This window comes from Protopterus annectens, chromosome 8.part1, assembly GCF_019279795.1.
Source record: "Protopterus annectens isolate FY-2018-M chromosome 8.part1, PAN1.0, whole genome shotgun sequence".
Classification (NCBI taxonomy): Eukaryota; Metazoa; Chordata; order Ceratodontiformes; family Protopteridae; genus Protopterus; species Protopterus annectens.
In genome coordinates this window covers 92,468,803-92,486,703 of record NC_056742.1, presented here as the reverse complement: position 1 = coordinate 92,486,703, position 17,901 = coordinate 92,468,803, and the positions used below count along the sequence as shown (strand labels likewise).

Here is a 17,901-nt window from a genome sequence, read left to right as displayed (position 1 = left end):
ACCAAAGATATCTTGGAAGCTGCAACTTGGAGTTCAGTGCACACCTTTCCCAAGCATTACTATTTGCCTCTTTATTCCAGATCCAGAGTTGGCTTTGCTGCTGCAGGGCCTCATAGCCACACCAAATCTTCTAGAGCCAGTCACCCAAACTCAGCTTTGGGATTCTACCAAAGTGTAACGACTGCAGCAGTGAAACACTATGAACATAGTACAGTTTTGTACCTACCATAAATGTAGATGTTGGTGTCTTCACTGCTGCAGTCCAGGTTACCCACCCGCCAGCCCCTCTTTCTTATCTGGGACTAACCTATACTATCTATGTGGTGTATCTGCTGGTTACTGAAGGTTTTATTACTTTTTTGTATGTTTTATTAGCAATATGTTGCCTACCATTTTTGGGGGCACCTGACATCTGGGGCAAGAAACTGAAGAAAATTGCGTCGACTGCTTGTATACCCCCTGGCGCACTGTCCTCCGGGAAGAGGCGACTGCAACAGATGCCAGATAATGACTTTGGAACTCGGGCAGACTGCGGGCCTGCCTGTGCAGGATAACCCAAGTGTAATGACTGCAGCAGTGAAGATGCTCTACATTTATGGTAGGTACAAAACTGTACTTTTAACTTGACAGAGAAATCATTAGATTGTTTTCTAGAATGCAGTCAGAAGGAATGCTAGTAAACTTCCACCAGTGCTGGACATCAAAATGCAGGTTGTAGCATAACGTAAGCTGTAAATGTGTGAATTACCAAGTTTTAACAAGTAGAATGAAGGTGTATGGAATGGACTTTGTGCTTGCAGGATTGGGTAATCCAGAGTAGGAAGAAAGGGCTAATTAAGATCCTTTGCATATGTAACAAGGCTACTTTGCTCTCTGAAAGTCTTGGTTTTAAGGTGGTGCAGCAGTGGCCAACTCTGGGGGAAAACTGGCACAAAGTCATGTAACCTGGCTCTAAAGCAAGAGCATGTAACCATTATCAATTAGTAACTTAAATGGAGCGGTTCCTGTGCAGATCTAGAAAAAGTTGGCCACCTGTTGTCGTCAGAGGCTATGTAGCAGCAAAGATTTTAAGCCATTTTACTTTGTGTAACTGGAGATGTTTATGTGGTTTTGCAGAATAAGTTAGAAATGTTAAATCTTGTAATGGCGTTTTGGTACTCGTTACCTGCAATGCATCTTTCTCTTGAAAAACCCTGGGCAGGTATTTGCAATACTGTGCTGCAGGTTTAAGCCCAAAGTGTAACCCTGAAAACCTGCATTAGATTATTTGCTCTGGTGCTTGATCTGATAGTAGTGGTCGTGATTGAGGGGTGGGAGTTGAAGAGGTAATGGCCACCCCTTTCTGGAGAAAAGGTGGAATGGATGTGCTTGGAATGACATTGAAAACACTCTGATGCTGGAGCCAAGGGGTGGGCAAGTAAATGAGGTATTTCTTCCCCTTCCACAGGTGGGGTTATTAGCTTTGTGGTGGTATGGCACACCCACCTCATGATAACCTAGCATATGTAAGGGAGTTGGAGCTTCAAACATGGGCAGTGTGTGATGCTGGAGCTAGGGTGCTCCAGCTCCTGCTAGGACTGGGTAACCGGTCTCTGTCAAGGGGTAAATGAACTTCTGGAAAGAATAAAGTAGACAGCCTTTATCAAGGAGTCGTGGCCAGTAAGCAGTTCAGCTTCAGTATGCTTAAGAGATTTAATACATTTAGTTATATGCATCTGTCTGAAGCGCTTCTTCAATGACTAGTTGGTGTCTTTGTGCTTCTATTCAGGCACATAGCATGATTTGTGTTGGTATGAATTGGATGCATGTTTGTGAAAGGGATTAGAAATCTGATGTTCCACTATCCAGATGTTTGATATTACCACACCTTTTTGTCTTGTGATTTTTGTAGTTTGTAGGGACAGATTAACCACATATTGGGAATATAATCAATTTGTACGAGGAAATAGGTGTATCAAAGGTCAAAGTTTAACACTATACTTTAATCACACTTGTGTCATTTTAAAATTAAGTGGTGAGTCTTCAGTTACTCAGTGAGCATCTTTGGTCCAAGCTCAGTTTTTTTTTATAATTTGGGAACGGACTGTTTTCTTGGCACATATTGAGTGCCTGGATTTTTGCTCCTGAAAAGTGTACCTAAATTTAGAAACCACATTGGAGTGATGTTTGTAATACTTTCCATGCTGGGAGAGGGCTTCTCCCCACAATTTTATTCAAGGTCTTTGCATCTGAGTAAGAACAAATGTTTTTCAATTTTTCTTTACCTCCAAGGTATAGAGTTTCTTTATTTTAAGAATAAGTGGATGGTTAGACTTGGAATGCATGTGATAGTAAAGCCACTGTCATAATGTAGCACAAATACACGTGCAGAAACAGTTGCTTTTGCAGCACTGATGTCAGTAGGTGACTGCAAAATATAATATGTTAAATTTCCAGCATCTGGTTCCTACATATTCATAGTTGCCTGCTAAATATCAGCATAACAAAGGTAAGCTGCTCTTTTCTTGTAGTGGTCTTGTCAGACGCAGCTTATTTGGTGGTCCATCTAAAGTAGTTTTTAATTATCTCTGGCAGGTTGTTAACTTTGAAGGAACCAAGTAGCATTCCTCGATGAAAACCTTTCCAAAAGTTTGAAAATGTGATTCATTAAGTCTTCATGAATTCATAACCCCCCCCGTAGAAGTGGCCTTTGCTAGGTGCATAAGGCAGTGGTGCTCTGGTCTGAGTGCACTGCTGGGGTGGCTAACTCAGCATTGTGATGCTTAGAAGTACTGATGAATCAGTTATTTTGTCCTTAATTTAAGGAGTAAGCTTCCCTTTGGACAGTTACTAAATGGGTGAATGCATATGTGCAGCTTTGTAGAATTTGTAGGTGTGGAAAACTTTTGACTTAGTGCACTTGCATCATGGAAATCAGGCTCTTAATGCTTCAAATTTTTTATTGAAAGGACATGGCTACGTAGTCTAAAGTGTTTAAAATTCTGGTACTAAACTTAAGACTGGGTTGCACACTGTATTTAGCTATTAAGCCAAATTAGTGAAACTCCGAGCATGTCATAGCAAATCTTGCACTCTTCCATTCAGGATTATGTAGTTTCTATTTTGATGTAGAACTGCTTTAGCTACAAAGCTTTTAACATTTAGTATCCTCTTTCTTTCCCAGAAAATATCGATGGCCGTCCCCACTTGTCTGCAACTCGGTTGTTGGAAAGGCGCCTCCTGTTTAGTAGGAACTTGGTGAACATTGTGAAGCAGCATCACAAGGTACAAGTAGGACAGGTTGTATAATTCACAGTGCTGTGCATTAATTTGGCAAACATGTCTGAGTAAATGGCTTCAGTTTCTGCTGGTGACTTGTAAGATGCTAGTTAAAAATATTGCATCTGAGCTGGATTTCTGTTGCAGGTTTTTTGCCCCTTTGTGTACCTTTTCAAGCTGACTAACCTCTCCGCTATAGCTAACTGGTGTCCCTGGTACTACTGCAAGGGCTGAGGATTGCTTCAAGCAGCAGGTTGAGAAGTGGACATTGCTAACATGGAGCATAGTAACCTGGCAGTGCTGCACATACTGTCTTTGCACACCAGGTATTGGTGCCACAGCAGGGTAGAGCTTGAAATCATGCACGTTGCAGCAGGAAGAATCCTTTATATTTAGCCCACATGCCATAGTTGGTGGCCATTTGCTATGGCATAGCAGCACTGCTGTCACCAGGGAAGTGCTAAATCAGTTAGGAATGTCACCATTCATCCTCATCCTGGAATGGTGACAAGATTATTGCTGACCTTTCCATGAGTTGGGGCTCAATCACTTTATCACAGAGGAGGGGGTTGCAAGCTTTTTTTTCCCCACACTGAACTGGTCTGTTTAAAAATACCAAGCTACTGCACTAAGTGCATACTCCACTCAAGTGAAGCTTGTCTGTATGCAGCGATCTAGCTTCTGTTGCATTTCTTGCAAGCTATTCAAAGTGGTTTAACTAAGCATGTTGAGTTTTCATTTCAATTTGCCTTTGCCTCCTATCAAAAGGTTCACATTTTGACACTACACCACCTACACAAACTTGCACCTTAAACATCTGAGTACAACGAAAAATGGCAACATGGGTTCAGAGGAGAAAAAGCAAAGCTCTAAAGGTGGAAACAAACCTGGGCCATGATGCAGTATGGAAGGTGTTCTGCAAAGGCCTCTGAAGAATTATCTGGGATAATTTTGTCAGAATTGAGCCATGGGACACTACACAGGAGAGCAGGAACCTAGGGGCCCAAAGTTCAGGTGTAAGGAAATGCAGCTCTTCAGGTCACCACCACACTTAATACAAGAGGCATTGTCTTGTTTTTGGACAACATACAAAGACAAATTGGGCTGCTGGAGAAGGCACAAAGAATGGTTACTAAAAAGTCCAAAGGGATTGACTGAGGAAAGGGAGGAGCACCAGTATAGAAATTTAGGGGGAGCTGTGATTTGGGTTTATGGGGGTAACTGGCAGAATGGGAAGCCTTCCAAACTGAAGGTTTTATAATTGTACTTGAATGGTATTGGCAGACTAAGTAGCTTCTTGGTTGTCTGGCAATAAGTTAAATGTCTCATTTCTCCCAGGCTGGCCCAAATGGGCAAGGAATATGGAAGGGGGGGTGCGTGTAGGATGGGTTATAGCTGCAAATGGGGTAAGTATCCTAGTTGGGAGTAAACAAAACCAATTTAGGCCAGCCTGTTAAATTCCACCACCACTTCCTTTTCATTTGCAGGGATACAAGTCTGTAATATGGTATAGGTACTGCCACTCAACCGCTCCAGCTAGTTCTTTAAAATCCAGATCCCATTGCTTTCAGCTTCACACAGAGTCATTTTAGTGAGACTGAATGGTGAGTAGTAGTTTTGGGTGGGAAGATTTAGCATGGAATGGAAGACTTCAGGCATTAAGGGCAGTGAAGATTGAGGATTACTTACTACAACATGGAGGGTAGTGGCCTTTTGTGGCGTGCATGAGATGCTAAACTCTGATGCTGTTATGAACCTGACCAAGTTGTAATCTTTTTATAGGTAGTACAGAGGAAGGTCTACTGCCCTTTGCATCTTTCTCAGGAATTTGTAGCTCTGTGGGGTTTAAGTTGAGCGTTTTTGCTGTAGTGTAGGTAGATGTCAAGCTTTCTGGACTGCATATACCATTTATCAAATGGGGGGGGGGGGGTTGTGAGACTGAGTCTCACTAAACTTGATGCTTTTGGCACAAGGACTGTTCTTGCCACCCCAAAGACTTTTGTGCACAGACCTCTTGTTTGCAGGTAAGAGGGAGCAACCCCTACCCTGCGGAAGTAAACACTGCCACCTTAGTTTTAGATCTGCAGAAAAACAATTTTTGTTCATGGTTTGCAGTATTTGAGGACTACACCAGCTGAGTGAGATTGGAGGGAGAGCTTTGTGTTGGTGTCAGTTTCTTATGCCCTTCCTTTCTGAGTAGGGGACTGGTGACAGTGGCTGTGTTTTTGGATTCTTGGAAGACAGTGGACTTGAGTATTTTGGAAACACTGGGTGCTGTTGTGGCTTGTACATGGAAAAATTAGTGACTGTGTTGATACCCCCTGTTCTGTTAGATTTATTTATGAAGCCTTAGTGCAGCCAGTACACTACTTTGCTGAAAGTACTTGGTTCATGATCATTTTTGTGAACTATACCTTGTGCTGGATCACATTTCAGAGGGCTGACTTACTGCCAGCAAGTACTGGGTTTGCCCCTGTAATGGTCCACTGGCCTGTTAAATATGTGGGGGAGGGGCTTAAACAGATTTTGTGGTGGGGAGGGGCTTAAACAGATTTTGTGGTGTCCACTGAAGTGTACAAAACACATATTGGGGGGGGGGTATGCTACCAGATGTGTTGGTCAGCTGGTTGGTTCTGTGCAGCTAGAGGTTCCACTTGATAACTGCGTACTTGTCTAGCCTTTAGTTTCTAAAGTTGTTAACTTGTAACTTGTCTGCCTTTGTGTGATCTCAAATTGTGTAATGTCCTTTCATTCTCTAGGCTTTCTTGAACTCTCTCAGCCCCCCGATGAATGTCCCAGATGACCAGCTTACCAGATGGCATCCACGGTTTAAGGTGGATGAAGTGCCAGACGTAATTCCAGCTGACCTTCCAAGACCTCCCCACGTGGAACAGATCACCACTGCTCAGGAAGTACTAAACCGTGCACGCAGCCTAATGTCTCCCAAGGTAAGGTTTTGGAACATGATACTAGAGTAAGTTCAAGTGTATTGGACATTCATGCTTTATGTTAATCATGTTTCACTGTTGCAGTCCTAGCCAATGGGTTATCCAGCTCCCAGTAGCCCTCAGCCAGAATACCAAAGGTAAGTAAATGACATTGTCTGTTGTAAAGGATGTCTGATGGGAAAAGGAGGCAGCCAATGTTGCTTCCTCAGTCTTCCTTGCTGTGGAGCCAGAAGCAAAAGCTTTTTTTGCAGGAGTGCCAGTCGGTTTACATTTTTGGTTTCTGACTACAAAGTTGAAGTCCACTACAGCTAAGTATCCCATTGGGGATCCTCTTTTCTTGCCTTAACGAATGTCAAAGGTTAATTTGTCTTAACTGTGGAAAGTAGATTCCCCATGGAGATATTCATTCCTATTGTATTTGTTTAGGCCTTGACCACGACATTCCTAATTGTGATCTCTGTGCTTCCTTTAATCCGCATACTATTCGTTGTCTGGCTAAGCTTTTAGCTAAACATTTTGGGGTTTGGCTTAAGTTTGTCGGTATGGTGTCCGCTTGTCTTCAGGCTTAGGATATCCCTAAATTGCAAGGATAAAGGACAGCGACAGGCTTCCAAGGGTCAGGTCCTCTGATAAATTGGTAATCAGTCCTGCGGTAGCCACTGAGGTGCCTTTGCAGCCTGCATATTTTCAACAGCAGGCCTGAGACCATTTCAGAGTCCCCAAGCCTGTGTCTCTTGTCTTCTGATCTTCTGCCTGTCACCCCTTTAGCTGGATCTGGAGCTGCTAAGCTAACTCCAGTATCCGAGGCCTCAGTTCATTCGGACAGCAAGCTCATACAGAATACCTCTGCTGCTAGCTCATACAGAATACCTCTGCTGCGACTTTGGCAGTTGCCAGGCCTCTAACTCCTTTAGACTTGCAGGTAAATCTTCCAGTCGTAAGCCTGTGAAAAAGCGGGCTCCAGTTTCCTCTCGTTCCCCTCAATCCCAAATGGTTAAAATGGCTAATGACCTTTTGACTCTCTATTAGGGGTTGACAGCCTCCTAAAAGGGGTAGGGATGTCTCTCCTGAGGCTCTTATTCGGGTTTTGATACTTCTAGCATTTCTGTTGATGAAGAGGAAGTTTCTCAAGTTTTTTTCTCCTTTTGAGGATTCAGATGCAGAGGATTCCATTGCTTCTCCTACAGAGGAATTTCTCTTTTGGTGATGCTCTCAGGGAGCATTTTAAATGGGAACATCAGGATTATCCCCAATCTAAGAAAAGGATTGGGGAGTTTTTGGATTTGCCTCTGCATAAGCCTCTAGCTATTCCTCCAGTGTTGGAAGTAGTTTGTTTTTCTGGAAAATTCCTTTACTCCAAATTTGGTTCCTTCTGCTCCCAGGAAACTTGACTGGTACTAGAGAGTCCCTGATTCTCATTTGTTTGTTTTCAGGAACCCGTTGGCTGATCCAGAGGTGATTTCTTAAGGCCTTAAAGGAGTTGGCCACTTATCAAAAATCCTGTTCCTTCTGACACGGAATCTAGGAACCTAGATAGGTGGGGTAAAAGCTTATACCTCTGCCACTCTTATTAGGTCTACTAATTGACCTTTTCCATATGCTTAAGTACCAGCAGCACACCTTGGAGGCTATTAAGTCTAGGATTGCAAGTGTGCCTCTTGGCAGAGAGTAAGGATATGCGGGATTTGCTGAATATTGCCAATCTTGTCAATATAAACATTCATTACATTTTGATTTTTGACATCCAGTAGCTGTAGCCCTGCAAGAAGCTTTTAGAATCCATTATTAGAAGGCACGCTTGGCTCCGGGAGCAAGCCCCTTCCAGAGCCTGTCAAGGCTAAGCTTTTAGATGCACCTTTGCATAAGGACAGGCTTTCTGGCAGCAAAGCAGAGAGTGTGCTCAAGAAGATGGAGGATAAGGCCACGTCTACGCAAACAGTTAAGGACTTTCTGCAAGTTCAACCTACTCTGCTTTAGCAAGAATTACCCTTCTAAGAGTTGCTGATTTCCTGATACCAGCAGAAAGAACTGTTTTAGGACTAGGTTACAGATCTTCTAGGGGACAGGTGGCTACCCCTCAAAGGTACAAGTGTTTGCATGCTTCCACTTCCAAGGCAGGAAGTTCTAAGCCTACATTTCAATCCAAACATTCTCAATGACTCTGTATCCAACGTCTGCCTGTTTGTGCTTGCCCAGAGAGTCCTTTAGGGGGAAGGTTGGCCCTTTTTTTTTTTTTTTTTTTTTTTTGCAAATGTCTGGGCTACAATCGCGGACGACAAATGGGGTACTCAGAACTGTGTCCCTAGGACACAGGTTCTTTCCACACCTTTCCAGTACCCAAAGGATTCCCAGACAGACCTGCAAACCAAAGGGCAGAAGTAGAAAGACAAATTCTATCTGGGAGCAATAGAATCTGTTCCTGGCCAGGGTTTCTATTCCAGACTTTTCCTAGTGCCAAAAAAAGGCACCTGGTGTCCTATCATAGATCTATCCATTCTGAATTCTTTCTCGGTAATTCAAAGTTCAAAATGCTCCCTCTACATCAGTTGCTGCCAATGTTGGAAAAGGACTCCTGGCTGGTAGCTTTGGATCTCAAAGAAGCTATCTGCACATCCCATCAGGGAAAGTTGCAGGCAATACCTTTGTTTCAGAGTGGGCAAGCAACATTATCAATTCTCTGCACTGCCCTTTGACTTGTCTACTGCTCTCAGAATTTTCACAAAGTGCCTGGCTCCAGTCTTTTTTTTTTTTTTTTTTTTTTTTTTTTTTTTTTTTTTTGGCAGGCTGAAGAAAATTCAGATTTATCTATACTTGGACGACTGTCTAATTCAAGCAAATTCTGAAGAACAGCTGTTAAAGGATCTAGGATTTGTAAAGACTTCTCTTCCCTGGGTTACACTCGGAGAAAATCAAAAATGGTGTCATCCAAGGAGATTACGCTCCTGGCAGTGAGTCTGAACACAGCCGCCTAGATATCTCACCCAGGAGAAGCGGGCAACTCTTTCGGTTTACTTCAAAGATTTGGCAAGCCTGTCCCAGCTCCTTGCAAGCTCTGGGATACATGGTCTCTTGTATTCCGTATGCAAGACTGCATATGAAGAAATTGCAATGGTACCTCAAGAACCTTTAGTGTCAACACACAGGACCTGGATATGATTGCTCTGCTTCAATGTCTGCAAACAGCCTGTCTACAAAACAAAGGCCTGACTTTTCGCCCACCCCCTGCCACTCTAGTTCTTATCACAGACTTATCTGACTATGCCTGGGAGCTCACCTGGATGGCAGATGCGTACAGGGACGTTGAAATGCCCAGCAGATGCACCTGCACATAAATCTGAAGGAGTTTATAGCAGTTCAGCAGGCTTTACTAGCTTTCAAGCATTTTCTTTCTCCAGGAACTCTCAGAACACACCAGTCATGTGGTACATCAACAAGCAGGGAGTGACTCATTCTTACCCGCTGTGCAGGCAAAGCATGAATCTCTGGTCCATAGCATCCTTAGGCCTGCATCTCCTAGCTCAGTTTCTTCCAGGGAGGCTCAATGATTTGGTAGACCAGTTGAGCGGACAGACCCTGGATTCACACTAGTGGCAACTGAACAGAGCAGTCTTACAGCATCATTCAACGTTGGGGCACTCCTCCGGTGGATTTTTCTCCTTCCCAGACAACCACCTTCTACCTTTTTTTTTTTTTTTTTTTTTTTTGCACCAGACAGCATCACAGCAGAGCCTGAAGAGGGGATGATCTGTCCTTCCCTTGGACACTGCTGTCAGTTTGCCTTCCTCCTCTTCCAGAGTATTGATCAGGGACGAACGACCAAGGGCTGTTCTTACAGCTCCAGACAGCATTGTTATCCACTGCTTCAGTCTCTCCCAAGTTCCTTCTTGGTGTCTTCCTCTGAAGCCAGATCTTTTGGTTCAGGAAGGGGGAAACATTCTACATAGTCATCTTCAGTCTCTCCATTTGGCAGCATGGCTCATTGTATGTATCCATCCTTTCTTCCCTTTCTCAGCAGGTGGTTAATGTGCTGAGGAGGCCAGGAGGCCAAGCACTAGGAAGTCCTACACTGGCAAATGGGAAGGAGTCTCTCATGGGATGCAGGCTAGAGGGGAATCTTCTCTACCTACCCTTCTGATCCTGGAATACCTGGCTGATTTGCTTCAAGGTGGCCTTTCCTCTATCAAGATCCATGCTTCAGCCATTTCTGCTCATTGTTCTTTTGAGCAACCCATTTTCTCATGCCCTGATGAAAATGTTTCTAAGAGGTGCTTGCAACTTGAAACCTCCCAGAAGGGCACCTACTCCAGGATGGTTTCTTAATTTAATTTTGTTCTAGAGCAACTCACTCTTCTTGTAAGCCAGCTGACACTGCAGATGTAAAGTTCCTCTTGGAAGACTGCTTTCCTTTTGGCTACAACTTCAGCAAGGAGGGTTTTGAAGCTGCAAGCTTTGATGGCTGTAAAGTCTTTTTTCCATGCAGATAGGGTCTCCCTGAGCACCAACCCCTCCTACACCTTCCTACTTTCTTTCTTAATCCTTGAAATAGAGGTGAAAGGATCCTATGTGCACACAGCTGAGGTTTTACCTGGACAGGATTAAAGGCCTTCAGAAATCTGCAGTTATTGGTCAGTTTTGCCCCTGGAGCTCAGGGCAAAGCTATTTTTAAGCATCAAATTTCTAAATGGATTGCACATTGTATTACTTTGTTCCTTTCAAGACAAGGTTCCCCCTCAAGGGGTTAGGACCCACTCCCCAAGAGCAGATTCCATTTCTGCAGCTTTAAGGGGGGTGTCCCTACTAAAGACTTTTTTTGGAGGCTGCCGCATGGTCTTCTGTTTATGCTTTCACAAAGCATTAGAATTTGCCATTGTTTTCTAGAGCCAGGTCAGGGTTTGCCACTCCTGTTCTGCAGGGCATTCTGTCCAATCTTTGATCCTGTTGGTTTCTCCCTTTTCTCTGTGCTTTGGTAATCAACCCATTGGTTAGGACTGCAACAGTGAAACACAAACTTAGTACAGTTGTGTACACTTGACATAAATGTAGATGTTAGTGTGTTCACTGTTTGTAGTCCTGGTTTCCCTCCCTCCTTCCCCCTTTTTGGTACTTTCTCTTTTCCTAAGGTACAGGCTAAATTTGGTATTTGCCAAAGTTGCTTTGTTTTAAGCCAAGTTTTCTGGGGGCTTCTGACTGTTACGCAAAGATTGAGGAATTGATTTTGGCTGCCTCCTTTTGTATTGGATGTCCTTTACAACTGACAGCCGATGTCATATTTACTTACCTTTGGTATTCTGGCTGATCGAGGGCTACCGGGAGCCAGATAACCTATTGGTTAGGCCTGCAACAATGATTACACTAGCATCTACATTTATGGTAAGTGTACACAACTGTACTTTCTCATCTCTTTCAAGGAGATGCATCTGCTTTCAGTATTTGGCAGTATGTTTGGATATAATTTATCTACTGTGCAATACCTTCTGTGACTCATCATTCTAATGACTTGGTGTCTGTAGCGTTTTGTATAGAACTTGAAGTGGTGCAGGCAGACTGTCATGTTTTACTGTCAAACACATTGCAAATAACTTCTGGTCCCTGTTTGGAGTTGGAACTTTAACAGATCTGTCACTACCTCAAATACTGTGCATTCTAGTCTTCTGTCTGACTTGCTGTTTTTGACACCAGTGTCCATTATGACATTCTTGCTGTCATGTACAGAAGCAGCTGTGTAGGCTGCTGCTAGTATAAACCTTGCTTGGTGGTACGTCGTGCATTTGATGCTTGGGACAGGTCAATTTCTGACCCTGATTTGCATCACATTGGCAGTAGTGCCCGATATTTTATAAAAATATGCAATGAGCAGTACTATATGATTTTGCTGCCTGCCATGGTGGGAGAACCTTATATGCTCTCCTGTATAAATTTTTTTTCCATTTGTGCTCTCAGCAGTGGTTCATTCTTTGCAGGAGTGAACTGTACTGTTTGCAAGTGCCTGTATAATTACGTTTCATATGTACGTACTAGGCTATTGGCCTTGGGGCATAATTAAGCCTAGCCAAAATGTTTCGTCTTGCGCCCGTGACTTGGTTACTTGCATCTGTCTAGCAGGGCCACAGAAGTGATTCCCGGGGTGAATTTCCTGTTCCCATCCACTCAAGATTCCTCTTTAAGACCGCTAATGAGGAGCTCTGCCCCAAATTATATGGGGACCTTATTCCAGAGTAAGGGGAATCTGACACTAATCTGTCCAAGTCCTGTTTATTGAGGTCAGGTTAAGGTCCCTAGAGCATGTAGCTCTGGTAGATTGCCTTTCCTTTGCTGGAGCATTTCCAGCAATTCGGGGTTTGACACAGCCTTGTAATGTCGGGCAGAGATCACCTCCGAGTAGCCAGCGTGCAACAGAGTACAGTTGACGTTTTTTTAGCCTGGTAGCATAGGGCATCTGTTAGGCCCATTATCCTCTTGGTGAGGTATTTTGAGGCCTCTCCAGTTGTTGCAGATGTCTAGTAAGGTACATCCCAAATGGTGCATTGTACTAAATGGGTCTGAGTGATGAGTAGAGGGGGACAATCTTCCTTTTTTCTAGATGCAACCCCCTTTAAGGTGGGCCATGAAGGATTTTCTGACCACTTTAGTGATGTGATTATCGACCTGAGGTTACTATCCACCTGGGTCCCTAGGTCTCCTCGCACTTAACTGAGCTGCCACCTATGTGGTAATTCATAGGTACTTGGTTTTTCACGAAGCGGATGAGTATGCAGTTTTTGGCATTTAGCTTGAGGCCATGATTTTGGCACCATGTATGTTTCACTGAGACCCTTTTGAACGAGATCTACGTTAGGAGTCTCTGTTATGGCACCCAGTTTGCAGTAGTCTGCAAACTTGGCCATAGTACCTGGGGTACTCCACTTGTCACAGGCTTGGAGTTTTCACTGTATGGGTTCTGTCAGTGAGCCAGTTAGCAGCCCATCTTGTAATGTAGGGGTTTATATTTAGGTTGGCGAGTTTGTCTATAATTCCCGAGGTGGGGAATATCTAAAGCTTTTGCAAGGTCAAGGCATGCCGTGTGGACCACCTTTCCCTCACATTGCTTTAGTGATGTCTCGAAAGTCAACCAGGTTTAGAAGACATGACCTGCCCTGTATGAACTGGGTAGGGTCTAGGGTTTGTAGGTTCCCAGTGTTGAGTTCCATGATGCGCTCCATGGCCTTGCAGATGAGACTAGTCAGGCTGATGGGGCAATAGTTCCCAGGGTCGGTGGTGGCTCCTCCCTTGTGAAGCAGGACAACTGTTGCCGTGCGCCACTCAGTGGGCACATAGCATGAGGTGAGGCTGTGATTGAACATGGTATTTAGGTGAGGGATTAGTTTGTTTTTGAGTTCATGCAACATGTAGCCTGGTATGCTGTCTGGTCCCATGGATGCTGTGTTTTTTCCTTTTAAAGTGCTATTTTCACCTGAGTGTCTGATTACAGGGGCAGTGCTATCTTTTGGTATAGATACGGGCCCTTTAGGGGGTGAGGGTGGGGTAAAGTTTGCACCTATTTGCCAGTATATTGGTGAGATCAGTTGGTTTCATGAGGACCGGGGAGAAAAGCTCCAAGATGCACATTATAAAACTTATTTTTAAAGTTAAACCTGCATGACATTACATTCGGGTTAGACTCACTGAGCAGCAGTTATACAATTCTACCTTCCTGAAATGGAGTGGTAGAAAGTTAGAAGTAGTTTAAGGTAAGGCACCTAAGAAGGTCACCTAAGAAAGAGAGGTCACTAGTCTGGGTTAATGCATGGACATAACCAATGAGTTTTGAAGTATTTCTTGAGTTTGTTTTTGAATTGAGTTAGGGTTCTAGGGTCGTCAGCTGGGAGTCTGTTCCGTATTTTTCCAACAGAGTTGGCAAACAGTCCCCAGATGAGTAGCTGGATTTGTATGTTTGAACTTGTCTAGTGGATGATCGCAGTGGCCGGGTGCTGGTGTAAGGGCTGATATTTTTTAGTGCAGGTGTATTTTCTGGTTGGTAAAGGACTTTGTACCACTAGCTGGTTGAACTGCAGTAGGCTTGGCAGTTCAAGCCATACTAGGCAGTTTAGGTTGACAGTGGTGTGTCCAGTAGGCTGTGCCAGTAGCAAATCTGGCATTGTGGTTCTAGCAGGATGATAGTTTATGAAGATCTTTAAGTTGGAGAAAAGAGGTGAGGCTTAGAGTTGATAGATGGGAACGGGCAATTGCAGTTCTAGCAAGTGGGGTAAGGAAAGGTTTGATTCTGTGAAGAGAGCAAAGTCTTTTTTATTAATGGTTTTGATAGTTATGAGCATCAAACTTCTGGATGTTCATCGTGTTACACTGTTGCAGTCATTACACTTGGGTTATCCTGCCATCAGGCGGTCCTGCAGTCGGACAGAGTTCCAAAGTCTTGTTCCGGTGTCTGTTGCTGTCGCTTCCTCCCTGACGTTAGTGCTGCAGGGGTATACAAGATGCATCCGACGCCATTTTCTTCAGTCTTTCTTGCCATGCGGTGCCCGAAGCAAAAGCAGTTCGCAAGTGCCAGTCGGACGACTCCTAAGATTTTCGAAGTCTCTAATTTCAGATCCGAAGTCTTCAATAAAGCTAAGTACCCTGTTGGGGAAACTTTTTTTTTTTCTTGCCTCAGACCGATGTCAGAAAAAGTTAATTATTTCTTGTGGGAAGCAAATACCTCATAAGGACTTCCACTCTTACTGTATTCCATGCCTAGGCCCTGATCACGACGTCAGTAGTCGGTTTTGTGCTAGATTTAACAAACTCCCTGTAAAACTACGTTTTGATTTTGCTTTGCACTACTTTGGCTGAAGGTTCAGTTATACAATGCCGTTGGATCAACAGACTGCTATTCATAAAAGCAAAGACTAGCATCCGAGGTCCTAAACAGACCAAGCCCCTTCTAGGCCAGTCGCCGGTTCTCAGTGAGGTGCTTTTGCAGCCCCTGACACCCGCTACCTCAGAGCCACAGGCCGCCTCAGACTCCCACGTGGAGACAACTAGGCCTCTGGAAACTCAAGGTATTGGGCCTACGGAAACTAATCCCTCAGATGGGTCCGGAGCCGCTGAGCAGGAATCTGCTTCTGAGGGTGTTTTCAGACCTTCACAACTTACCATTAAAGCAACAGCCAAGACAAAAACACAGGTACAGCCACCTCGATTTAGCAGAAACTGGCCTACAAAGAATTGGTCTGTTCCAGTGTCAGGCCACAGAGAGGCAGATACAGATGCCTAAGAGGAAGACCTCAACCCCAAGGCTCTTACAGACTACGACAGTGGGGGGGGTCTGTACCTCAACCCAAAAGGAGAGGACAAGTCTCAACCTTATTGGAAACTGTCCCAATGACTTCCCCCTTCGTATGCCAAGCACTTCCCTTTTGGCAGCCCCCTTAGGGGGGAAACTAGCACTTTTTTTCTCAAAATTGGTAAACAATCACCCAAGACAAATGGGTTCTGATTATTGTCTCAAGGATACAAGTTCCACTTTCACACTTTACCAAGGCTAAAGGGAATGCCAAACCTGCCACAATCAATGGGCAGAGGCTCAAAAACAAATTTCAGCCCTCATGGACATGAAAGCTATTAAAGGATTCTACTAAAGACTCTTCCTGGTCCCCAGAAAGGACAAAGCCTTGAGACCAATACTAGACCTTTCAACTGTAGTACTTGCCTGGATGTTCCAAAATTCAAAATGACACTACAGCAGCTTCTTCCCATGCTGGGCAAGAAGGCTTGGCTTGTTACTCTGGACCTCAGAGGCATACCTGCATGTCCCCATCAGACAAGATTGCAGAAGATACCTCAGATTCAGTGGGTACAATGCACTACCAATTCTCTGCACTGCCCTTTGGCTTATCTACTGCGCCCAGGGTCTTTACAAAGTGCCTGGCACCAGTAATTGCACCAGTAATTGCATTTTGCAGACAAAAAGGAATTCAAATATATCCATACCTGGACGACTGTCTTTTTCAAGCAGAGAAAAAGGACATTCTTCTAAAGCATCTGGCATTTGTAAAAAGGTTGCTAATTTCTGTAGGGTACACAGTAAATGAAAAGTCAAAACTAGTGCCCTCAACAGAATAATCCTGGGTGCCAACTTGGATACAACTGCTCAGATGGCTTATCTCACCAGACAAATGAGGACAACTGACTCAATATTTTCAATTACTAGAAAAAAGTCCCATCTCCCTGCAAGAAAAATTCGGCAGGCCTGGGATTCATGGCATCCTGCATACTAATTCCATATGCCAGACTGCATATGAGAAAATTACAATGGTACTTAAGTGTTTGGACTCTACACACTCACTGTTTAGAAACAGTAATACCAGTAATTCCCTGCCTACAACAGAAGTTTCGATGGGCACAGGCATGTCACCTCAAGGGTCAGCCTTTCACTGTACCCACAGCCAGGCAGAGTCTAACAGATGCTTCAGATTATGCCTGGGGAGCACACATGGCAGGAAAATTTACTCTGGGCAAGTGGACCACAGACCAAATGCATCTTCACATCAATCAAAAAGAGATGTTGGCTGTTCAAAATTCCCCAACTACTTTCAAGGACCTTCTGCATCCAGGACAATTATTAAAGACTGACAACACCACAGTAATGTGGTACATAAGCAAGGGGGCGCTCATTCTTATCCCCTATGCAGGCAAGCCATGACCTTGTGGAACACTGCTCTAACTTATCAAGTTCATTTGCAAGCACAATTCCTGCCAGGAAAGAAAAATACTCTGGCAGACTCTCAGCAGAAATATCATGGACCCTCACAAATGGAAATTGAATCCACAAATCTTCAGCATGGTAATGCAAAAATGGGGGTGCCCAGACCTAGATCTTTTTGCCCCCCCACTGAATTGCCACCTACAAAAATTCTGCACAAGGACTTGCCACACAAGCATGGAAAGTGGATGCTCTTTTGTTCAGCTGGAAAAGCCTAAGTTTATGCCTTGCCACCACACTGCCTCTCCTTTCAAAGGTACTCCTAAAAGCCAGACAAAAACAGATTGATTGCTCCAGACTGGCCACGCCAGCACTGGTATCCAATCTTAAAGAACTTTGCTTAAGGCCCACCATGGATTTTGCCTCAAATTTCACACCACCTGACTCAACAAAACAATCGGGTTCTGCACAGTCAGCTCAAAACCCTAAACCTGACTGCATGGCAGATTCATTAGTCAAACAGGCAACACCTCTCTAAAGCTGTTATGGATGTCATTTTGGAGGCCAGGAGCCCGCCTAGCACCAGGGAATCTTACTCAGAAAAATGGAAGAGATTCTGTGCCTGGAACCAGGCTCAAAGCCTTGACCCTCTTGTCCCAAACATTCCTCAGATTTTACAATACTTGACTGAGAAGCTTGACAAAGGCCTAGCCTTCTCATCAATTAAGATCCACACCTCTGCCATTTCAGCTCATTACAACATGGGTCCTCCTTTATTCTCTCGTCCCTTGCTAAAGCAGTACCTCAGAGGGGCTAAAACAAGACCGCCCCGAAGAGCACCAACGTGGGACCTCAATTCACTTTTGGAAACTGACCTTGCCACCTTTTGAGCCAGCCAATACAGCCAATCTAAAATTTTTATCATGGAAAACAGCTCTGCTCCTGGCAGTAACTTCAGCACAGAGTCTGAGCTACAGGTATTAATGGCAGTGGGACCTTTTCATCAGGACGGGGTTT

The 17,901-nt window shown here is 44.2% G+C and overlaps 1 protein-coding gene across 2 annotated transcripts in view; it reads left to right on the top strand.

Moving 5' to 3' along the window:
- Nucleotides 1-17,901, top strand: part of CDT1 (chromatin licensing and DNA replication factor 1) — a 210,292-nt gene that overhangs the window by 63,926 nt on the left and 128,465 nt on the right. For both annotated transcript variants that reach the window (XM_044081703.1, XM_044081702.1), the window contains exons 6-7: nt 3,164-3,264; nt 6,018-6,206. In XM_044081703.1, the coding sequence (XP_043937638.1) occupies nt 3,164-3,264; nt 6,018-6,206 (290 nt within the window). The remainder of the gene's footprint in view (nt 1-3,163; nt 3,265-6,017; nt 6,207-17,901) is intronic.